Source organism: Marmota monax, unplaced genomic scaffold, assembly GCF_021218885.2.
Source record: "Marmota monax isolate L192 unplaced genomic scaffold, Marmota_monax_Labrador192_F-V1.1 WCK01_AAM20220418_F8-fsc00210, whole genome shotgun sequence".
NCBI lineage: Eukaryota > Metazoa > Chordata > Mammalia > Rodentia > Sciuridae > Marmota > Marmota monax.
The window spans coordinates 783692-808716 of record NW_026695248.1 but is presented as its reverse complement, the minus strand read 5'-3'; the positions used below and the strand labels follow the sequence as shown (position 1 = coordinate 808716).

The following is a 25025-nucleotide window of genomic DNA, read 5'->3' as shown; positions in this document are numbered from 1 at the left end:
TCATTTTCAGTGTTTTTTGGAGTCCTAAAACTAAAGAATTTAAATTTCAGCTCAAAAACAGTATATTTGGGGAAAATGGCTTAATCTCAAAAACATGCCATTTTAAGCTTAAATAAACCAAAATGTAAGCAAAAACATCCCTAGTGAGTAGGGAATAGACATTTTGCATTATTACTTTATTGTGTGCTCTGGATCAATGTATTTTGCTTTTTCCATAAAGTTTTTGAATTACTTATGAGTTGGCATTGCCTAGGAACACTTCATATCATAGTTGTTACACTCTTAATCTATATTTTAAATATTTAAAATATATTTTTTTTAGATTCTAAGGTTGAGTATATGGAAATTTGCTTCCAAGATAACTCATCCTATGTTTTGGCATCTCAAAGTAACATGATCAAGATAGAAATCTTAATTTGGAGCGCTCTTCCCCTCAAATGTGTTGTTCTGGGTAAAAGATCCCCTTTCCACTTACTGAAGTCATCCTGGATCCCACTTCTTCCTCTCTCTCCTGGTCCCCTGGTGAAGGTCTTCAGACTGCATCCTAAATTCATCTATCTGTTCATTTTCAACTCTTCAGACATCCTAATTCAAACCACCATTTTTTCCTTTAATTAGTGCAGTAACTTCCTAACTGATCTTCCCAAAATACTCTTAAAGTTATGCTTTTACTTTTCATAACATTTGGTAATCTCTAAAGATTACAAGTTGGGTAATGTCACTGCTCAGCTTACAACTTGATAATGGCTTTCTCTTTGTTCTAGGAATTAAGACTGAATTTGTTCCATGTGACCTGACCCTTAACTAATTCTCTGGATCTAGGCTTATTCTACTTTAGATATATTTTTGCTCCTGATGTTTCTTTACTATGTCAAAAGCACTGTGCCTTCCCTATTGTCCCTCTTCTGGAACGTTCTGCCTCATCATTAATTAACCAGCTCAGTTGAAAGCAGAGAGGCCTTTCATGACCACACTGTCTGTTAGAGGCACCCCTCCATTCCTCACGCTGACATTATCACATTTGAGTTTGTGTAGCATGGATTATCCTCTAAGGTTATTATCTCTTTTCCCTCTTCAGCAGTGTAAGTTCTGTGAGGGCCGGGAGCTTATTTTTATATCATTCACTCAGATAATTTGTGCCACAGAACAGGTGCAGTCCCTTAACTCCTTTGTACTTAGTATTCTTACCTGCAAATCATGGTTGTAGACTAGTTGACCCATGTTCTTTAAGCTTCCTTCTAGTTTTAGGATTCTATGAATTCTAAGTATTTTGTAGCATCTCCAATTAATTGTTCCATAATTAAGACTAGATTATTTTTAACATCTGCAAAATACTTCTCTGTTGACTTATAGCACTCAGAATATTACGACTTTAAGATGTGAATTTTAAAAACTTACTTTGAAATGTAGTCACTTCTGTAGTAAATGTGTGTTCCGCAAATCACTGCAGCCTGCAAAGCTATGCAACAGAAAGAGAAGAATGGGATTAGGAAAACAGCACTCAAAACCAGGCAAACATAAAAAAGGTTAAAACCTAATGAAGATGGCAGCACAATTTTGTACATGTTAAGTGATTAAGTGATACATAACTAATATAATATGGAACTCTGCCTGAAAGGGACCTGCAGTTTGCTGCAGGCTATAGAGGGGTTGTAGCTTACAAGTTACCACAAACTGGTGGTGCAAGTTGCGTTATCTGAAATCTGAAGGAACGTGGAATCCCCGGTGTGGATGGGTATGGTTGACAGCATGTGAAGAACTGAGGCAGCTGGTAGAGGTTTGTGGTGTGTGCATTTTGGTACTTTTACAAAGTTTAGTTTCCTGAATTGGTTTAGCCTGGATACGGTTTTTTTTTTATTTTTATTTTTTAGTACTGAGATTGAACCCAGACTGCTTAACCACTAAGCCAAATCCCCAGCCCTTTTTTGAGACGGGGTCTCACTAAGTTGCTTGGGGCCCTGCTAAGTTGCTGAGGCTAGCTTTGAACTTATAATCCTCCTGCCTCAGCCTCCCGAGCTGCTGGAGGCAGCAGGCATGCACCATGGTGCCCAGCCTGCATACAGTTGTCTATTATTCACCTATATGAGTGTCTCAGGAGAAGTTGCATATAAGCAAATGTGAAATTCATGCTATGCCCATGTTGATCCCTAATAAATTAATCATGTAGAAATAAATTTGCAATCAAAACAAGCAGTTTAGTAGGATCAACTATAATTTTAGACCTTAAAAATGTTGCACAGATTCCTGTAGCACCCAGCGTTTCCCTATCCCTCATCTACCCGGCATAACCATGACCATGGTATCATGATCAAACCAGGAAATTAACACCAATGCCACACTATTAGCTAACTTTGGCTCTTATTCAGATTTTGTAATTTTCATTGTTTTTCTTTTCTAAGGTCCAGTCAGGATTTTGTATTTCCTTAAATAGTCATGTTTTCTCAGTCTTTTCCAATCTGGGACAGTTCTTTGTTTTCCATGACCTTGATGCTTTAGAGGACTGGCTGCCTATCTTGTGGACTGACCCCACAATTTGGAATTGTCTGATATTTCTTTTTGGTCAGGTTGAGATTATTCCTTTTGGCAAGAAAACCACAGAAGTGGTGCTGTTCCCTTCTCAGTGCATCATGGACTTGAAGTTGATATGTAAGACATTAATTTTTAAGGCATGTTTAGTGTTGCTGAGTTTTAGTCGTATAAAATTTTTCTGTTTATACTTTATAGCCATTCATTTTTAATGTGAGGTTGACTCTTATTTTTACCAGTTCTTTGACATTACACACACACACACACTCTCTCTCTCTCTCTGTCCCACCCCACCCCTTTATGGTTAAGCCATGTGGAACGTATGATAATACAGTATTATAGGTATGTTCTTGTATCCTTTGATTAATTTCTTTCTGAAATTGAAACTGAATCCCTCAATTCCTGTGAATTTGAAGTATTGTATTTTCAAAATGGTAGTATTTTTCTATTATTGTCCTTGTGAAGTCTTTTTATGTAATTACTGTATTGTTTTGTTTCAGTTTCAATAGTAATGGGGATTCCCACAGTGAAGAGAGAAGTTAAATCTTACCTCATAGAAACTCTTCATTCCCTTATCGATAATCTGTATCCTGAAGAGAAGTTGGACTGTGTTATAGTAGTCTTCATAGGAGAGGTAATTATTTGTCATTTTATTTTTTAACATATATAGTCTAAGAGTTAAAACTATAATTGAATATTCAGATATGCTTTATAAACAATTTTTAAAATGTGCTGAGTGAAGCTTAGGTAATATATGCTATCTGGTAAGTTAATGTAAATCTTGTGTGTTGTTTGCTCTAACTTCTTCCCTGCAGTTAAAGCCAGGAATGATAACTTTCATTGTCAGTAGGATAATATTATACACATTGATCATAAAAAAATGAATCCCCATTTCTAGCTCTGAGACCTAAATTGGAGTTGTGAAACTGAAGGAGGGTTTAGCCTAGGCATAACCCCAGCCTAGGCTAACCCCTATGAGGCAGCCATCATATTATTAGAGGAAAATCACTTGAATATACTTCTTCAATTTTAGTCTCCTCAAAAGATTTAGAGAAAGAATCTTTTTTGTCTGATACTACAAGGAACAAGTGCCCTGGAGTAAATATTTCCTTTATTATCATATCAAATTTCAGCCTGGGAAAAGGCTAAGGGTAACATTCACCTAGATGGCTTGCCTAGCATGCATAAGGCCCTGGGGTTTGATCCCCACCCCTCCGTCCCCAATAAAAGGTAAGAAAAAAGAAGGTGGGGGGCAGAAGATGGACATAGTATAACTATGTATAGTTCTGGACCTCTGATTCCCACTCCTTCAGGGTTCTCTGTCTCTTTAAATAAAAATGATCTTAATGTTTTCTTAATGAAAAAAGTAATATGCACATTATTTAAAACAATTACATAAATATGTAATGAAAACTCGCCTCTTACACCTTCATGTGGATAGAACTATAAGTATTTTTAAATGTGTCTTAAAGAATTTTTCCTATGACTTGTGTACACATATATGAGTGGATCATTCTATACATATTTTAATACCGTGAACATCTTTCCATGCTAAAAAGATTAAAAATCACAGCATCATTTTTAAAAACAATTTAAATTTTTTTTTAATTTAGACGGACACAATATCTTTATTTTATTAATTTTTTTATGTGGTGCTAAGGATCGAACCCAGTACCTCATGCATGTGAGGCAAGCACTTAATCTCTGAGCTACAACCCAAGCCTCATAGCATCATTTTTTAATGGCTAAAAAATACTCCATTGTATGGTTTCAATATGGATTATTTTTAAAAACTTTTTTTAGTTGTAGATGGACACAATACCTTTATTTTATTAATTTTTATGTGGTGCTGAGGATTGAACCCAGTGCCTCACATGTGTTAGGCAAGCACTCTACCACTGAGCTACAGCCCCAGCCCCTCAACATGAGTTATTTGATTGATAGGCCGTTTCTGAGTTTTTGCAGTTATAAGCAGTACTGAAATAAGCACTTCTGTAAATAAATTGTATACTTTTATAGTTACTGACTTGGAACTAATTTATAAATACAGATTGCTCTCAGAATCCATACAAATTAAAATATTCATAGATAGCCAGCATACCCTGTAGAAATTAAATCTGTTTATCTCCTTTCCAAAAGTCTGAGAGAGCTATTTCTTTCTTCCTGTAGTTCATACTAGTTTTAAAATATTTTTGTCAATTGGATGGGTTAAAAATAATACTTGACTTTTGTTAATTAGTATTTCTTTACTGAGTGGGATTAAATGTTGGTTTATGAAGTTTTATTTTGGATCATTTGTATGTATAATTATTTTATAAGCTTTGCTTATTTTTTTGGTTGTAAATTATGATTTGTAAGACATTTTCATATATGAAATATTTTCTCATTTGTTACTTGTATTAACTTATGATGTTTTGATCTGTTATAAAAGTTTTCCTTTTTAAGTAAGCAAACTGGCCAATCAAAAAGCAACTTGGTAATAGCTATTAAAATTAAAAACATACACTTTAACCCAACATTTTGCTTCTAAAAACAGACCCAATAGAAACATTTGCAAATACAGAAATACATTCAAGTACATAAACATTTATATAGCTCTTATATGTGTATTAATAAAACAGGTAAGGAAAGTAATCTCCTGTAATATACCGGATACTCTCACTAGCAAATAGCTTGAGAGTTGGGATTATGGACTGATGTCACTTTGTATTGCATACAATTTTATAAAATCAGAATTTACTTACAGTGAGCACATATTAATATTTAATTGCAAAAAAACCTTTAACTGTGAAAGAATCATTCTTACACACTTGAAAAATGATGTTCAGTTTACAGACAGAGCCTAATGTCCTTAGGATTTGAGACCCTCTTACTATCACGATTAATCTGGATTAAGATGCAGTATTATTGGGTTTGGATCCAGAGGGACTGTATCCTGGGCTGGATTCTGCTCATTTTTCTGCTTTTTTGAGCCTCAGTTTTCTCATCTCTTCAATAAGAGTGATGCTGTTGACTGTTTGGAGCTCATCGTTGTTGCAGAGGCACTGCGAGATCACACAGGGGAAACCTTGTAAACAGAAGAGGCTGTTCAGGCATTGGCAGTGTTCCCGTCTCTGAAGAGTCGTTTCTCCCAAATGCACTGCTTGAAATTCTGCATAGATATATAGACAATCAAGAAAATCTGAACAGAAGAATTAAAGAGTGCACTGAATTGCCTTTAGTCGGTTTAAAATTATTATTAATCACAGTGTTTGATTCCACCTTGATGAGTAGTTCTAAGCTGGGGCCTCAGTAACACTAGGAACAGGTGTGTGCTGTGTGGCTTTGAGGGTGACCTACATGTGGAGTTGTTTCTGGGCCTAGGTTTCCAGGCTCTTCCTGAGCCTGTATTTCCACCTGCCTACCTCACTGTGTTATCTGAATGTTAGTTTTAATCTGTCCAGAGCCAGATTAATCTGACTTTCCCAAACTGCTGCTTTTCCAGGTTTCCCATCTGCTTATGAAAGGATTCTTGTATACGGTGTTAATAGGCCTGTGCTGTGGTTATTCTACTTCCAGCTCATGATACAGATCCACAGGGCACATGTGTCCTCAGTTCTCTTCGTATTATTCCAAACTATTACTGCTGTATTCCCTTTCTTTTTCATCCTTCAACTCCCAGTTTATCCTCTTTTGAAAAGCCATCCTGAGTCTCCCATTTGAAATTAATCTAGGATAAATAGGCAGCTTTACCCAGGCAGGCAGGTGAGTAGAAAGACTCTTTGAGACTCTGGCATTTCTCTATTTTATGATTCATTAATTTCTATTATAATATTAATTCTTTCCTCCTGCTTGCTTTTAGTTTTGCTCTCCTTTTGCTTTGAGATAAATTAGGAATTTATATAAAGGCATGAATTCTCTCTGGTCCATTTTAATATTTGAGGAGAAAAATCAAGAATGAAAAACTGGAGATGCACATAGAAAAAGAGTTACTATCATCTTTTCCTCACATGACCCCCAGTTCTTTGTATTCTTTTTCGCTTGAAAGGGAGAAACCATAAGATGCCCCTCTGGGAGAAGAAGAGAGAAAAGTAATTAGTTGCCTTATTCCTTGTTGGTAATTTCACCCTTATTGATCCCTTTGGCATGTGATGAGACATTTATAGAACATACAGAGTGTTAAGCAATACACTGTTGCATTATTTGAAAGTCGCTGACCCATTCTGAACTTGAGAAGGGATTGACAGGAATGCATTCTATCTTAAGGCTCCTTGGTAGGATCCAAGTGTGCTATTCAGATTTTAAGATTGTATCATTCCTGTGTTTATTTTTCCTTAGAGTTTAATTATAATTTTTATATTCTAATATTTTGTAAATCTCATTTTTTTGTTTTTATTATATATAGAAAATTTCTTATATTGTTTTTTTTTTTTGATTTTTCAGATTTATTTGGTCTGTTCTCAACTCTGTCACAGGATTTTATGTTACATTTTCTTAATGCATTATCTTATATTTCATTGTAGTCCATTGTCTACTCTTTTGTGTTTTATATTTCTTTGGGAATTTAGAGAAATTTGAATTTTTTTCACTCATTTATTTATTTATTAGTGCTTTATAGATATGCATAAAGGTGGAATACACTGTGGTATATTTATGTATGTACATAGTGTAATTTTGTCAGATTCATTATTTCCAAAAGTTTGAATTTTTATTGTAGTCATTACTTTGGTACAAAAGCCTTTTAAAATGTCCTTTGCTCTAATTCTTTACATTGACTTCCACTAAATTGTTTGTTCAGCTTTAAATTCTACACTTCTTTTTTTTAAAAATTTTTTATTGTTGGTTGTTCAAAACATTACATAGTTCTTGATATATCATATTTCACACTTTGATTCAAGTGGGTTATGAACTCCCATTTTTACCCTGTATACAAATTGCAGAATCACATCAGTTACACATCCATTGATTTACATATTGCCATACTAGTGTCTGTTGTATTCTGCTGCCTTTCCTATCCTCTACTATCCCCCTTCTTATATTGTTTACACCAATTTTATCATGATCATTTTTATTTGTTCTACTTAGTTGTATGTGACAGCAGAATGCATTTCAATTCATCGTACACCAATGGAGTGTAACGTTTCAGTTCTCCGATTGTAAATGGTATAGAAATGCACCATTTATGTCTTCATACATGTACCTAGGGTAATAATGTCCATCTCATTCCACCATCTTTCCTATCCTCATAACTCCTCCCCACTCTCTCCCCTTTGCCCAATCCAAGGTTCCTCCATTCTTTCCATACCATCCCTCATCATAGATCAGCATCCACTAATCAGAGAAAAACGTTCGGCCTTTAGTTTTTTGGGATTGGCTTACTTCACTTAACATAATATTCTCCATCCATTTACCTGCAAATGCCATAAGTACTGTCCTAAGCTCTAAGTGTTATTTAGATTTCTCCAAATGTTCCACTGCTCATGACCTGACACTCTTGAAGATTACTGGCTGTTTTATGGAATGTCTTTCAGTTTGGGATTGTCTGGTGTTTCCTCATCATTGTATTCAGGTTGTATCATAGAAGTGAGGTGGTGTTCTTTTTCAGGGCCTTGTGTTAAAGGCTACATGATGTTGACCCGTCTCATTACTGGGAATGTTAGCTGTCATCACTTGATTAAAATGACATCTCCCAGTTTTTCTACTGCGAAGATACTCTTTTTCCTGTGTAGTTAGTAGCCTATTTTGGAGGTGATACTTTGAAATCAAGCAGATATCCTATTTCATCATAACTTTTTACCAAGTGAGCAGTCTTATTATTGTGTTTACCAAATGGTGATTTTCTAGTTTCATCATTTAGCTTCCATTTAATAATTAGGAGTCTGTTAAGAGGAGCTCTTCTTTTTATTTTGTCACTTGCATCAGTGTTGAGTTGTACATAATAAGAATAAGCTTTATTTTGTTGATCAATTATTCCAAGTTTGGTCACTAGCTCATTTTGAATTGGCGACTCTGTCCTCCTGATATGGCCCCAGCAGTTCCCCTGCTTTCTAGCAGCTTAAGAGTTCTAGGCTAGTCTTATATTTTCCCTGCACCAGTCCTGAAATCAGCCATTTTTCAAAGGAACCTGATTCTTTTTATTGGAGAATGGATTAAAAAACAAGATCTGGACACTAAGTGCTGGCTGCTGAGAGATCACTGCTTCTGGCCCTTTGAGTGGACAGATGTGTGTCCATCTGTCTGAATATTAGACATCATGATTTCTAATGATACTTGATTCCAGTCTCAGAGTCCATTCTAGTCTCCCCCATCCCCTTAATTTTTCAACTCTTCTCCAACAGTGAGAAACCCAATTCTTTATGACTCAGTGTATCTGTATTCTTTTACATCCCAAGTGGACATACAGTCGTTTTTGTGTTGTTAACCCTACCCCTAGGATAGCACTGCCTAGAGGGAAATATTTGCCTACAGTTCTTTTGTCTCAGCCTTACAGTATCCAGAGTTCTGTTTTCCGGAGTCACTTGGCCTAGTTCTGTCCTTTGCCACCCTCTCAGTGATATTTTCATGCTGTTCTTTGGTCATGGACATTGGTTTGTTACTATCTGTCTCTGTTGTGAGTTTGTAGAGTGTTGTCTGTGCAGCTTCTACTTCAGATTGGTGGATGTTTTTGTTGTGGCTTAAGAGATGCTCTGTTTTTGTGAGTGCTCCATGAGCTCTTGGAGATATGTTACTTGTTCTCAAAATTCAATTATGTGTGCTCTGTTGCATTTATGCTTCATATATCCTTATCTTTTCCCACTTAGTGTGTTGTGGACTCAGGAGTTAAACATCTTCTACTGTTTTTGTGTTTCCTGTATTATAGTTTTTTGTTTTATAAATAGTAATGTTATTTTATGCATGGATATTTATAACTTAATTGGCAGTTACACCTGCTGGCATTTTAAAGTGACTTATGCATTATGTTAATTTTGAGGGCCCAAATTCGCCCTTACTGGGTGGCAGTATTATGACCTATGCTTTCCTGGGCTTTGCGTTTGTCTGGTATTCCTTTGTCCTCCCTTTTGTTTCCCTTTCTTTCTAAATCACCTTTTTTTTTTTTTTTAATGCATCTAGTTTACAGCCTAGAGTTGAATTTTGCTTTGTGATTTAATTAGAACTTGTTTCTCTTCTTCTTCTAGATGAATTTATATATCTGTATGCAGTTATTTGGTCTTAATCCTATCATTTTATGGGATTTCCCCCCCCATATGTCTTTTATAGGATTTTTCATTGCTTATTTGTTTTGCTTTATTTTGTGTGTTTCATTTTTCTATTTGAGAAAAGTATGTATTTTTATACCAGTGATTACTGTTGTAGCTGTAACTTTATACAGAACCTTTATATAACCCTCTGTTTTCTTAGATGGTATCTATGGCTTCCTGACATGGGAAGCAATAAAACTGGTATTATTTCTTCTTTTCCTTTCCTACCCTACTTCTTCCCTTCTGCCTGATTTATATTGTCTTACGTAGTATTCACCATTGTACTAAGAAATAGGTTTCTCCACTATCATCTGGTATGCCTGCTTAGCACCCTTTGACTGCAGATACTACAGATGAGGTGAGTAGCTTTGTCTCTCTGCTGTCCTCTCCATTTCTGCTAGATTTGCTAAGTTTTCCTTATTATTTAGTGTACATGCTGGGCTGGTTCCCTTCTTATGAATCATCATTGAAGGAAATGGGTTTTCAGGCTGCTGTCGTGCCAGAGGATGAGGGGTCAGAGAGTGTTCCAGACTATTTGGTTTATTTAAAACAAAGACTGTCTTCCCTTCTTCCACAGAGCCAGGCTGCTTCCTGTCAATCCAGCTAGTCTGAGTAGTTCTTCTTGTTACCTCTGGATATTAGGACCAAACTAGATCCTTTCAAGCTTAAGGATTTCAGTTATTTTTCAAAAGGAAAATTTTTGTGTTTCTGAGTCTGGCTCTCACGGACAGTGGTCTGTGGTTTCTTTACTCTCCCTCAGCAGGCTAGTCTTTCTAGTCGGACAGCCTGATGCGCTTCCACCCACAGGGTGTGGTTACCTGGGCACTTTTGAACTTTCTTCTACCCTGAAGCACCTGAAGAGCTTGGTAGTCTCAGGGTAGCCTTTGCTGTCATCATATTTCCTCAAGCTCTCCTCATTGCCTGAGACTATTTTTTAATAATGGAAAGAGTTCAGATTTCATTCTAAGAATTCTTTCACTCACTGAATAAATGTTTATTGAAGAGCTAAAATAGGGAAGGTTCTGGAAATTAAAAAAAAAATTAAAACTCTATCAGAATGTAGATGGTGCTCCTGAAGTCTAGCACTGCACAAAAATACTAGTTTTTCTATATCATTGGCTGTATTTTTTTTTAAATTGTGTGTATGCCTTGCTAAAGAGTGCAGTAATTTCACGAAGTTTGTTATGTTGAATAGTCTCATCTTCACCCTCCCATCCCCCCCCCCTTTCTTACTGTGAGACTGTTAAGGTCTTTTCAGCCCTAGTGGGCTGGTAGGCAGGTGAGTAGAGAGACTCTCTGAGACTCTGGTATTTCTCTAGTTTATGATTCATTAATTTCTAATATAATATTAATTACTTCTTTCCTCCTGCTTGCTTTTAGTTTTGCTCTCCTTTTGCTAGGTTTTTAAGGTGAATGTTTAGATTGTTGGTTGGAGATCTTTTCTCTAATATAGGCAATTTAAAGCTACAAATTTCCCTCTAAGTTTCATGTTAGCTGCATCTCCAAAGTTTTGATATTATCATGTTTTAATTTTTATTCAGATCAAAAATACTTTGTATATCCCCTTGTAATTTCTTCTTTGACCCAAAAGTTATTTAGAAATGTGCTTTTTAAATTTGTATCCATTTGAGGACTTTCCAAATTTTCCCCTGTTCCTGATTTCTTATTCAACTACATTATGGTGGGAGAGTGTAGTTTGTGTGATTTCAGTCCTTTAACATTTTTCAGTACTTGTTCATTGCCCAGTGTGTGATCTGTTCTGCCAGGTTCCCTGTGCTTAGAAGGAGTGGATTCTGCTGTGGAGGATTCTGTAGAGATTGTGGAGTGATCTTTCTGTAGATGTTGTTGGGTAAAGTTGGTGGACTGTGTTGTTCAAATCTTCTGTATTCTTGCTGGTTATCTTCTAGTTTTTGCTTCTATTCTTCATTTGAAATTATAGATTACTATAATGCATAGGTAGTATTTTGGTCTATAATTTCCCAACAGCTAGATTTTTAAGATGTTTGTGTATGTTTTGGTCATAGATCACACAAATGACTATCGAGAAGAAATCTCGTGTATACATGTTATCCCATGAAATTTGGTGGTGATTCAACAAATATTTTCTGAAAGAGTGGTAAATTGTTAAGCATATGTACAATAAAACAAAACCTCTGCCCATTGTAACTTACAGAGAAGGACAGAAAAAAAAATTCAAATATGCAGTATGTTAGATGTTAGTATGGCGGAGGATAAATGGGTAAGGAAGAAAGGGAGTGCATGGTCGTCCAGCGTGGGGTTAGCAGGGACACCTGGGCGGAGGCCTGAAGGAGGCAGGAGTGAAACGGTACAGCAGAGGAACTGTTATGCAAAGGCCCCGAGCCAGGGCATTGCTTGGCATGTTTTGCAGAACAGCAAGGAGAGGCCTGAGCGGCTTGGTGGAGGAGGCAGGGGACTCACTAGTAACGGGCAGCCAGAGATTGTCAGGCTGGGCTAGACCACATATGACACCACAGTTCATCTTAAGAACTTCACTTTTGCTGTCAGTGAAGGGCAAGGACAAATTTTGTAAGGGTCAATGATAAATATTTTAGACTTTGCAGGTCATCCAGTCTCTGTTGGAACTGTTCAACTCTGCCATTTAACATGAAAACAAACCATGGACAGCATGTAAGGGGATGCATGGAGCAGTGTTCCAGTCGGGTTTTACCTTAGGATGCCAGGCCAAGGATCGGCTTTGCCAATCCTTGCTCTAATTAAGATGGAAAGTCCTTCAGGAGTTTTAGTAGAGAAGACACCTAACTTACTAATTTTTTTAAAGGCACTTACAAAATACCTTTTTATTTGTTAATAATTTTAGGCTTAGAAAAAAGTTACAAAAATTATACAGCGTTCCCTTCACTTGTCTCACTTGAAGGCTGACCACTGATGTAGCCATCCTCACCCATCAAAACCAGGACATGAGTGTAATGCTCTTGATTCAACTGCAGCCTTTCATATTGTTCCACCTGCAGACACGTTTCTATTCCAGTATCCATTACAGAGTCCCACACTACACTTAGTGGTTCTGTATCTGTAGGTTTCCTTCAATCCAAGACGACTCCTCTCTTTTTTCTTGTCTTTAGTGAACTTAGGTATTTTTTGATGAGCATTGGTAAATTATTTTGCAAAATGTCTCAGTTTGGATTCATCTCATATTTTCTTGTGACTACATTATGATTTTTGGCAAGAGTAATGTGACTACTCTTTTGAAAGGATTCTGCTGGCTACTTTGGTAAGGGCAGAAATGGGAGACCCCTGGGAAAACTTGTCATAATCCAGCTGAGGCTTGAAGTATTCATGGAAGAATCCAGAAATAGTTGATTTATAAGCATATTGAACGGATTGGGTTATGGTTAAAAAAAAAAAGTGAGCCACTGCTATGGCATCAGGCCTCAGCATCCTAGTTAGCGGCAGGAAAGCTATGCAAATGTACTGCAAATGAAGAAGTAATTTTCTTTTGTCTAGCTCTTGAACTTCCTCTTATTATCTTTCAGCCCTTGACCATTTTAGAAACCTGGCTAACTAAAATAATGTGACATTGTTTGGCTCTGTTGGTGTGTCATGTTTAATTGAAAATAAAAAAAAAATCAAGCATTAGGTGGGTAGTAATAGCTTTTCCTTGGATCCTAGGGAAATAAAATTTATTGTGAGCTGCCAGCACCATTTTGACACATCCCTTTCCTTTGAATCCTGCTGATCTGTCACATGTACACATTATATTTCTGGAATTCTCAGTGGTTCCTTGTTATGTTAAATGACGTCTGTTTCTCAGTGTGGTGGAGTTAGCAAGAACTGGACTTATCTTCCTGATGTCAGCAAGTAGAAGGCCGGACAAAGTGGGTGAATCAACTGTTCTCGGACACTGGACAGCAGACTACACAGGATGTGGCTGCCTGAGATAGAGGGAAAGCACCATGATTGTCCCAGTTTTCTGCCTAGAGACATATTTCTCTATCCCAATGAAACATATTTCTGTATGCAGAAGGGGCACCAAACAGAGAAGCTGGAGACTGCAGAGCAGAGGTCCAGAGGGGAGAGTACTACCCAGAAAATGACACCTTTCAGTGTTGGCTGAATCAGGCCACACGTAGGGAATGCCCAGGGCTGGTAAAAGGACAGCCAGGAGTTCCTAGAGCTCAGGGAGCCTGAAATCTGAGCAGCTACAGTGGCAGGTCTTCAGGGTCACTCTTCAGTTTCACACTCTCCCTCCTTCAGAGCCTTTGATGTTCGTTTTGTATATTTAGGTGCTCTGATGTTGGTGCAGATATATTTACAATTGTATGAATTGACCCCCTTATTATAGAATGTTGTTGTAGTTTATTAGTCTTATCTGTCTGATGTAAAAACACATCTCTTCCTTGGTTTCCCTGAGAAATCTTTTTCCATCCCTGTCAGATTGTGTGTGTCTCCTTAAAAGTGAATTGACTCTCTTGCAGGCAGCATAGAATTGGGTCTTGGTTATTATTTTTTAATCCAGTCAGTCACTGTCTTTTTATTGGAGAATTTAATCCATTTACGTGTGAGGTTCTTACTGATAGGTAAGGACTCACTATTTAGTGATTGCCATTTGCTAATCGCTTTCTGGTCGCCTGTAGTGCTTCCTTCCTTTCTTGCTGTTGTCCTCTCTGCTGTGATGTGCTGGTATGCTTTGAATACTTTCTATTTTGGTTGTGTGCTCCCACTGAAGAGCTTTGCTTTGTGAGGCTTACACAGAGCAATTTAAGCCTGCAACAGCCTGTTTCAAGCTGACTGCACACAGCTCTGCCTTTACTCCTTCCCCAACATTTTATGTTTTTTGTATGAAAATTTATATTTTTTCTCAAAGAAGCAACTTTTTGTTTCTTTGATTTTTAATTTTTTTTGTTTCAATTTAATTCATTTCTGCTCCTGTAAATATGAGTGGTTTTGTGTTTTAACCCTCTTGCTAGGAACAGACTTGCTATATACACTGTCATTGTCTAGAGTATTCTGAATATGGCTCTTTTCCTTAGACCATTGAGTTTTATAATTTTGTATGCTTTGTGGGCTATTTAGAGGTCTTTTGTTATAGCTTAAAAACTCCCTTTACCTAGGGAGTTCCTTAAAGTCGGGTGGTGAACTCCCTTAGTTTGTGTTTGTCAAGGGAAGTTTTTATTTATCTAGTTTTGAAAGACAGCTTTGTTGGGTAAGGTATTCTGGGTTGGTGATTTTTTTCCCTTTCAGTGCTTTGAATATATCATTCTCCTTTCCTGTCCTCCAGGGTTTCTGTGGAGACATCTGGAGATAGTGGTATTGCTTCCCCTAGATGTGGCCTTTCTGCTGTGAGAACTTTGTCTTTGATTTTGATTGCTTGGTGTCTTGCTGAGCTCCTTTTCGGGTTAAATTTATTGGAGAGCTTTGTACTTCCCGTACCTGGTTGTTGGCATCTACCCCCAGATTAGGGGATTTCTCTGCTGTTCATACTTTCTGGCCTTTTTTCCTCTTTCTTTCAGCTTCTGCAGCTCCTGTTACATGCAGATTTGGCCTCTTGAGGTTCTCCTGTAGTTCACATAGACTTCCCGACTGACTTTCTTTTCCTTCCTTTCTTTTCTTTCCCTCCCACCCTCCTTTCCTTCCTCCCTCCCTCTCCTCCTCCCCCCCTTTTCTTCTTTTCTCCTCCATTCCCCCTCCCATTCCCCTCCCCCCTCCCTCCCCTCCCCCCCTCCCCCCTCCCTCCCTCCCCTCCCCCCCTCCCCCCTCCCTCCCTCCCTCCCCCCCTCCCCTCCCCCCTCCCTCCCTCCCTTCCTTCCTTCCTTCCTTCCTTCCTTGTTTTTGTTCCTCTGTCCAAGTAATTTCAAATTCTTTTTAACTCACTGATTCTTTTGCTTGATCAAGTCAGTTGTCATAGCTTTCTGTTGAAAATTTTAGTTCACTCATTCTTCATTTCTAGGATTTCTGCTTAATTATTTTGAAAAATTGTTTCTATTCCTTTGTCAAATTTGCTTGTGTATGTATTGCTTTCCAAATTACATTTGGTTTTCTAGCCCTGTATTTTTGTGGTTCACTGAATATCAGTCATTTCATACATTGCCATGTCTTTAGGGTCTGTTATTGGAGGTCTGTTAGATACACACACACACATAATACATATACACACATACATATATATATATATACACACACACATACATATATATATACACACACACATACATATATATATATATATACACACATACATATATATGAGAGAGAGAGAGAGAGGTGTTATAATTCCCTGCTTGTAATCACTATGTCCTAGCATTACTTTGTGTACCTTTGAGGAGACAGCTCCCTCTTCTGGCCTGCGCAGGCATTCTTTGGCAGGGCCCATCCTTCACTATTTAGCCTGTGATTCTAGGGGGCCAACTGGTGAAGCTCCTATAGAGGCAGAGCTTCTGTGAGCTCTCTAGTTGGATGTGATCCTGGCATAGTGTGATGGCTTCTGGTCAGGCCAGTCAGAGGATGTCTTCCCTGGTCAGGCATTTCCACTATTTAGGATCTGTAGTTGGGCGGAATACAGGTTCCAAGGTTAGGCAACATTGCTCTTCTGGATTAGTGGGGTCAGAGGTTATGCTCCTTGGAAATGCATGATTGAGGATTGCTTCCTTATCACAGTGGTGCCATGGAGTGGGCTTTTGGTTGAGTTGAGGGACTGTTTGACCTCCTGGGTCAAATAGCTTTACCCTCTGAGCTTCTCCACAATGTGTAGACCCTATCTAGACAGGATCTTTGGGGCATTTTGGCCAACACTTCACTTCCTGAGTCAAGCAGGTCTAGCCCCATGTTTTTCTGAAATGTCGGAGGTGGGTGTTGGACTTAGGGTCATTGGAGTGGGCTGTGAGGCTGGGCTGGAGGCTGGCCGTGTAGGGACGCAAGCTGGGTTGAACTTCCCGCTGTGCTGCTGAAGGCAACCAGTTCAGCTTTGTGGACGGGCTCTGTAGTTGTCTTATAACTCTAGTCACCCAACATGGGTGGTAGAAGCACAGAGGTGCCACCACCAGGGCTCGTGTGCTGGTCACTGTGCTCTTTGCCTCCTTTCCTGGCTCCTGGTGGTCAAGCTGTGCCATATCTCCAGTGTTGCCCACGAGGTGAGACTAGAGTGGGATGCGTCTCTGGATGCTCAGGAAGCTGGATGACTGTCCCTGGTTCTTCTTCCTCAGTAAACACCCTGGGCCCTAGGACGTTCTCTCCATGAGTGCCGTGGTAGTGGTGGGACCATTCTTTCTTATCCTCTGTCCTCAGTTCGGCCGACCAGCAGCATGTCTCATGCTTGTTTTCAAGTAGTAGGGTTTTCAGAAAGGTTTTCTGGTCTGTGGGTAGTTGTTAGTTGAGCTTTCTGTAATGGGGTGAAGCCTGAGGCTTATGATTTTGCCTCCTTGCTGACACCATCTCCTCTGGGCTCATGTTAACATATGTATCCAACTTTTCCATGTGTCTCTAAGAGAAGCTGAGTGACCTAGATCCAGGTATACAACCTGAAATACTTAATTTTTATGCCTTTAACTTTATTCTGTTTTTTAAAAGTAATTCGCACAATGTATAATCCACCTACTAAAACAGTTGGGCAGCCATCACCTCAGTCAACTTCAGAACATTTTCCTCACCCTATAGAGAAACTCTTAGCCATTACCCAGTCATCCTCCTATTCCCCCAGCTCTAGGCAACCAATAATCTATTTTCTGTCCCTGCAGATACTTGTCTTTGGATATTTCATATAAAAGCAGTTGCACGTTATGTAGTCCTTTGCAACCAGCTTTTCCACTTAGCATGGTGTTTTCAAGGTTCATCTCATTGTAGCATATATCAGCCCAGCTCTTAATTTTACTTAACCAAGACAAACAGTTGATTCTAAAGAAAGAGCATTTTTTACTTAAGAATCTGTGTATTCATTTTAGACTCACAGACTTATTCTCAGAATTGGGTAGTAATACTACCTTTAAAAAAAAATCTATGTGCCTTTAAAAAATATAATCAGGAAAAATTTTTCTCTAAAAGTAAGCAGGCCCTGAGAGCTCAGTGACCACCTGTGTTTGCTGCCAACCAGTGGGAGAGGAGCAAGGAGAGTACCTGGCAGAGACCTGGGTGGCTTGGCCAGATGCTTCTGGGTTGGTCAGAGGTGCGGCTTTCTTCACAGGGGTCCCCAGAAGCCCAGCACATCTTTGCATTGCATGCTTTTCAGTTTTATCATTTAAACTTGTCATCTCTGGGGTCTTAATTTTTCTCCCACTTTTTTTTTCTTTTCATAGAATAGGAAACTTAAATTCAGAGAAGTAACTTCAGATGATACTGTCCAGTAGCACCAGAGGCAAATCTTGACCCTAAGTGTTAAGAAAGACTTTTCCATTTTGGAATCTTGTAAGCAGGCTGCATCTGTCGGTGCCTCTGCCCACTACTCAGGGTCTGGGTGTTTCCAGAGAAGTAGGAATAGTTTCTGTGCCCAGTTTCCTGTTGATCGAGTGTAGGCAATTGGAAAGAATAAACACTTACAAATCTGCTCACTGTATGAAGTATTTAGTGATATTGAATAGCACAATAATACAATAAAATCAGAAATGCAAATCCCTCAAGTTGCCTGAAAATTTAATGTTTTTGCTGCATGTTTTGTCATTTGTCTAATTTTGAGTTCAGTATTAAATAAAAATATAAAAATATAAAAAGGTCGAATACAAATATGAATTTTGGTATTTTTTTCTTTCCCAGACAGATATTGATTATGTCCACAGTGTTGTGGCCAACCTGGAGAAAGAGTAAGTCCTTCTTTATTAGGAAATGGAAATATTTTAGTTTACTGCTGTCTCTGGCTTTTTGCTAAAAGAAAGCACCTGCCTTGATAGTTAATCTCCCTCTGGAGATCATTGTTCATTAGTCCTCCTACCATTGTCTTTTACATTCTCATAAAGCAGGTGTGTTTAAGTTCATTTATCTGCTGGAATAAATTGGTGTATTTCAGTATAGAAGAGATTTGAATGTGGTTTGTGTAACATTATCAAATAAATATTTGTTCATGAAGGCAGTGAAGATAGCCTTAAGAGATTATTTAAGTCTTTCACCCTCGATTAAATAGACAGGCTGCCGGGCATATCTTCATGTAGCATCTCAGGCCTCAGCGCTGAGCTGTGTCTGGCCCCCTGATCCTGCAGTATGCAGGGCACGAACCAGGTAACAGGCGGGAAGCCTGTTATTAGTTTTTACAGTATTGCTTTAGTAGTTTTAATAATGATATCATAAAAACTAGTCTTGACATAGGTTTCTTCGTTGAATTGTATCTGCTTAAAGACCAGAGAAGTTGCAATTATTTGCTAGCTCTCTATTTAAAATAATATGATACTTTGTCCATTGAAATGCTAAACCTGGAGATTTAAAAAATATTACGCATAGTTCAGGATTAAATTTATCATTTGTTAGATTTTCCTCAAGTGCTAAAGTTCTTGACATTCTTTGTAGAAATGCACTTTGATATGTGGACTCCTTAAATGAAGGAACAGGGCAGTAATTAATAACTGGTCTCCCTTCCCCTAGACCAAACGGGCAGGCCTGTGGTGGGCTGGTGCAGTCATTCTGTTGACTTACTTCTTCCTCAATGTGCAGGAAAACCAAGGCCAGAAACAAAGCTCAGTCAAACACTAAGAACATTTGTGCAAAGGCAGGTAGTTACATAAGCATTTTCTGGAGATTTGCAAAAATGAGGAAGAATGCAGATGTGGAGAAATTACATTTGTATACATGCAGACTGATTTAAAACTTCAGAAATGGATTTCTCCAGCTTAATGCTATTAATGTTTGTGGTTAGGTAATTCTTTGTTGTCAGGGCTGACCTGGGCAGAGTACGTTTGACAGGTATTTTTAATAGTATTTCCCATAGTAATGACAGCCAGAATGCCTCCAGATGTTGCTTGATGTCTCAGGAAGGATAAAATCACCCAAGTTGAGAAGCACCGGCCTGGAGTGACATAATCTATAACCTACAACTTCTGGAAAATTGAAGCTTCTGGAAAATTGAAGAACTTTGAATTTTGCACAAGTATATGTATTTAGATGCATACAGAAATTAATCTGTTTTCTTTCCTTTATTTCCCTACTTTCTGTGGGACCTTGATTTTTTTTTTTTTTTTTTTTTTAATATTCCAATTGCTGTAGGAATGTAAGACTACAGTTCTCCTGGGCTTTCTGTTACTCTAAGGTTAATGGCATTTTATACTGTTTTTTTTTTTTTTTTTTAAAGCAGTATTAAGAGCAAGAACAACAAAACCCCAAACCTTGTGCTACTAGAAAAACCTGTGTTTTCAGATAAATAAGCTCAGTGATAAGCAGCTTCATTTAGCACATTTTGACCATCACATTATTCCTGCTACACATGTTCTCTGGTGTGTTTTATGTAAAATGTGCTAAATTGGATGTTAAGATAAATAAAATCTCACAGAGCTTCAATAACTGAGCTTACCTTTCTCATGGCAGATTTTCTAAAGAAATCAGTTCTGGCCTGGTGGAAGTAATATCACCCCCTGAAAGCTATTACCCTGACTTGACAAACCTAAAGGAGACGTTTGGAGACTCAAAAGAAAGAGTGAGGTGAGCTGAGTGTCCTTTAAAGTCTTCCATTCTGTGAGTGTGGGAGTTAATAAATGTGGTTTCTGTCAATCAAACCTGCAAAAATTTTAGGGCTGGATTTGCTAACATACTCAAGATCATCTCATGAAGCCTAGGGCAGCTTGTGAGATGTATTCTGGAAGTTTTCTTAGTATGAGCTTTTAGTTTACTGTGTTTTCCTTAAGCTGGCTTTTGGAATCACTTCTGTTATACATTTTTAGTGTGTTTCTATAGGCTGCCAGGAATTTACTGAAAGGTCTAAATATTCTACATTTAATTTTTTAACATTAAATATGTATTTATTTATTTGTACCTGTATTCAATACACATTTTTTAATCTGTACCTGTATGTAAAACACAGTCCTAGGTACCAGAGTTCCCTAAAGTATGATTTATCTAAGGATTAGTTCATCAAGACATTCAGATGTTACTTGAACATTTTATGTGGTCAAGGAGGTTTGGAAAATATTGGATTAAAATTTCTTTTTCTTGGGTTGTGGATGTAGCTCGGTGGTAGAGCACTTGCCTAGTATACGTGATGCCCTGGGTTTGATCCCCAGCATGGTTTAAAAAAAAAAAAAAAAAAAAGTTTTCCTCAGCAAATGTTTTTGCTGCTAGATGTTTCAGTGTCTCTAACGTACTAGCATATCTCCAGGAAAGAAATATGTGCACAGTTTTTCCCAAACTCACTTGACCTTTTTTTGTTCAGGACACCTTGAAGATTGGTGTTCTTAGGAATGTATTTGGTGTATTTAATGCTGCATTAGAGAAAAGAGAATTTTCTTTGACTCTTGTATTATAATAGAAAACTTGAGGCTTATACATCTAATCTTACTTTGTTAAATTTCAGTCTGATTCCTAACCTATTTTTGAAACTATTTGTTTCAGATGGAGAACAAAGCAAAACTTAGATTACTGTTTTCTAATGATGTATGCTCAGGAAAAGGGCATATATTACATTCAGGTAAGTGTGGCTTTTCCTTTAATGTTTTTCATGCTTCTAAAGAAGAAGTGTTATCAAGGGTATATATTCATTAAAGCAGGAGGTTTTGGAAGCACAGCCCTCCTCAGATCTGTGTAGTCCTAATTATATCTCAGAGAGAGCAGGATCCCCATGGCGGTTCAGGACGTGGGCTCTGGGGTTCCCGAGTGTACCAAGTGTGGCCCCAGCTCCCGTGTGGAGGGGCAACCTCACTATGTCTCGCTTCCTCTGAACTCCATTCCTCCATCTTCTCTCCTCCTTCCTCTCTCCACTGTTACATTTTTTTTGAGTGGTTTCATGGTAGAGTAAATCTTTTTGAAAGCCACAATACAGTTACATTTATATTGAAGATAATAAATTTAAATGCCACCCCCCCACACAAAAAAAAGCATTGTGTCCCTAATGATATTCAAGTAGAAGAATCCTGCACTGTTGTGGGGTTTGTTAACCTGGTAGGCAATAGCAAAGAATTCTGAGAAGCTCTTATTTCTTCAAATTTAATTCTCCTTAATGATAGGTTATTTTCTTTAACCAAAAAGAGAGTTTATTCCTTGTTCAAAATGCAAATACTCTGAAGCATAGCACACTAAACCTAGCTGCTGTTATTTTTTACTGTAAAAGTTTATTAGGTCCTTTCTGGTGAGAAGATTTTGATGAGGACAGCAAGAAGTTCTAGTTCTGGAATCAGAAAGGAAGTGATGGGGGATAGGGGAAGAAGAGAGAAGGAAACAGCATAGCCTCCCATTGGAAGACCTCACATTGGGGTCAGACTTTCTCTTCTTGGACATTTGGCTATAACAGAAGCCTAAGGTCATTAACTTATAGTGAGAAAAGGTTTATTTTGGCTCACGGTTTTGAAGATGCCAGCCCATGGTCAGTTGGCTTTGTTGCTTCTGGGCCGGTGGTAGGAGCACATCACGGTGGGAGCATTGCTCATCTCCTGGCTAGAAATCAAGAGAGAGGGTTCCCCCACGTCCCCACATTACAGGCTCCACAACCACCGCTGAGTAGTGCTTCTCCAGGGATAAACCCCCTTGTGGGGATCTCAAGATCCAAACCATAGCAATCAGCTGCATTCAACATGATTTACTCTTAGTTCACGAAATAAGAACTGTAAAGAATAAATACAGTTAGAATACAACAGTTAGAATACAACAGTGTCTGAGTTTTGTGTGTCAAAACATGACATCCTAGATTTAGAGAAGTCTTAATTTCAAAATAGTAAGGAAAGCATTTCATTTTTGTAAATCCCAATATTATTGTTGAACCTGGCTATTTTGTTCTGTGGCCAATGTATACTATGTACCTTACAGTTAAGAACTTGATATAGGGAACTTTAAAGTGTCCTTATGTTGCTTTTAAAGTTTATTTTTTTCAGTTTAGCTCCTAGGAGAGAATTAATGGAAACTTAATGCCTTTTTTTTTTTTTTTTTTTGGTGGAGCCTAGGAAGAAAAATTATTTAAGAAATTAAGGGTAGGATGGGGATGAGAGAGAGAGTAGTAAGACAGTGTTTCCTGAGGAGCGGTGAGTAAGCTATGGTGACAGTGGCAGCTATGAGCTTGCGTTGGTTGCCTGCTTCCAGGCTGTCGTTCTTTACGGTTTGTGCTTATACTTATACCATTTAATACAGCCCCTTTTAGTCTGTGGCAAAAACACATAACGTTAATTTACCATCTGCACCTTCCCTGAGAGTACAGTTCGGTAGTGTGAAGTGTTTTACATTGTTGTGCAACAGATTTCTAGGACCTTTTCACCTTGCAAAGCCTACAGAGACTCTATCCAAAAACATCAGTTACTGTCCTTTCCCCATGTTCCTAGTCACCTCCTGCTACCTGTGGTTCTGTGACTTTGACGGTTCTAGGTGCTCCATACTAGTGGAGTCACCTGTTGCAGCATGTGGCAGGGAGGACTTCTGTTCTAGAGCTGCATGATGTTCATTGTGTGTTTGAGCCGCATTTTCGCGTCAGTTCATCTGTTGGCCTGCTTCCAGCTCTGGTTACTGGGAATGATGCTGTGGTGAACTGGAGTGAGTACCTCTCTCTCCACAATTTGTTGGGATTCTTTTGGCTATATACCTACAAGTGGGTTGATGAGTCATTATTGTGCCATTTCTGATTTTTCGAGGGACCACCATAGTATTTTCCATGGTGGCTGTGCCAGTTCACATTCCTGCCATCAGCGCACAGGGCTCATTTTCTCTGCCTTCTCACCAGTACTTGTTATTTTCTTCTTGGTCATTCTAATGATGTGGTCGCATCTGGTTGTGGTTTTGATTTTCATTTCCTTCATAATGTATGATGTTGAGCATCAGCTAATGTGCTTGTTTTCCATCTGTGTGATCTTTGAAGAAATATTTATTTAAATCTTTTGTCCATTTTTAACTGGGTTATTTGATTTTTCCTTGTTAACATTCCTTTAAACATTCTGGGTAGTAACCCTTTTTAGAAGATCTGCAAATATTTTTTCCAGTTTGATTGTGGAGTTTCCGCTATGTTGTTTCCTTTGACATACAAAAGTTTCTATTTGCTATAGTCTCATTTCTCCACTTTCGATTTTTTATCTAGACTTTTGAAGCCATATCCAAAGTACAGATGCTGAATCCAGTGCCTAAAGCTTTCCCCTGTCTTCTAGGAGTTTCATAATTTTAGCTCCTTGGTTGAAGTCCAATCCATTTTGAGTTAATTTTTTTTTTGAATATAGTAAAAAGTTTGGGTCCAAATTTATTTGTTTGCATGTGAATATCCAGTTTTCCCAGAATTATTTGTTGAAAGGACTATCTTTTCCTCATTGTATATTCTTGACACCTTTGTGGAAAATTATTTAGCCATGTATGCATTGGTGTATTTCTGGGTTCCCTATTCCATCTAATTGGGGTGTGTGTGTGTGTGTGTGTGTGTGTGTGTGTGTGTGTGTGTCTACCTAGGTAAGCAGATATGTATCTGTCTTTATGTCAGTACCATGTTGATTTGATCACCATTGCTTTGAAATCGGGAAGAATGAGACTTCCTACTCTGTTCTTTTTCCAGATTGGCTATTTGGGATCCTTTGAGATTCTTTATTTATTCTTTATCTTTTTGAGATTTGTTTTTCTATTTCTGTGAAAAATCTCATGAGAACTTTGGCAGGGATCTTGTAAGGTGTAGATTGTTGTGGGTGGCATGGACATTTTAATACTAAGTCTCACCAACCACGAGTGCCTGGCTGTCTTTGCAGTTATTTTTATCCTCTTTGATTTCTTTTAGTGATGTTTAGTAGTTTACCAGAGTTCTTTTACCTCCTTTATTAGGTTTATTCCCAAGTGTTTTATCCTTTTTGATGCTTTAGGAAATGGGAGGGTTTTTCTTTTTGCATTGGTCATTGTTGGTAGACAGAAATATGATTTTTGTGTGTTGATTTTGTATCCTGAAACTTCTGAAATCATTTATTTGTATGATTTTTAATCTATTCTTTAGATTTTTCTCTATATAAAATCATTTCATCTGTGGATAATGCTCATTCTTTTCTAATTTGAATGCCTATTTCCTCTTCTTGTCAAAATGGTCTAGCTAGTATGACTAATTGTGATGTGAGAATGGGCTCCCTTTTGGTTCCGATCGTAGAGGGAAAGGTTTTGGTTCTGACCTCAAGGTGTTTGAAAGTGTTCTCTCTGCTTCAGTTCCTTGGGAAAGTTTGAGACAAATTGATGTCAATT

At 38.0% G+C, this 25025-nt stretch overlaps 1 protein-coding gene across 1 annotated transcript in view; it reads left to right on the top strand.

Moving 5' to 3' along the window:
• The window catches only part of Mgat4a (alpha-1,3-mannosyl-glycoprotein 4-beta-N-acetylglucosaminyltransferase A), a 96942-nt gene that overhangs the window by 45325 nt on the left and 26592 nt on the right, over positions 1–25025 (top strand). The window contains exons 6-9 of the mRNA XM_058578298.1: positions 3027–3160; positions 18465–18511; positions 20220–20333; positions 21240–21315. Coding sequence (XP_058434281.1) covers positions 3027–3160; positions 18465–18511; positions 20220–20333; positions 21240–21315 — 371 coding nt within the window. The remainder of the gene's footprint in view (positions 1–3026; positions 3161–18464; positions 18512–20219; positions 20334–21239; positions 21316–25025) is intronic.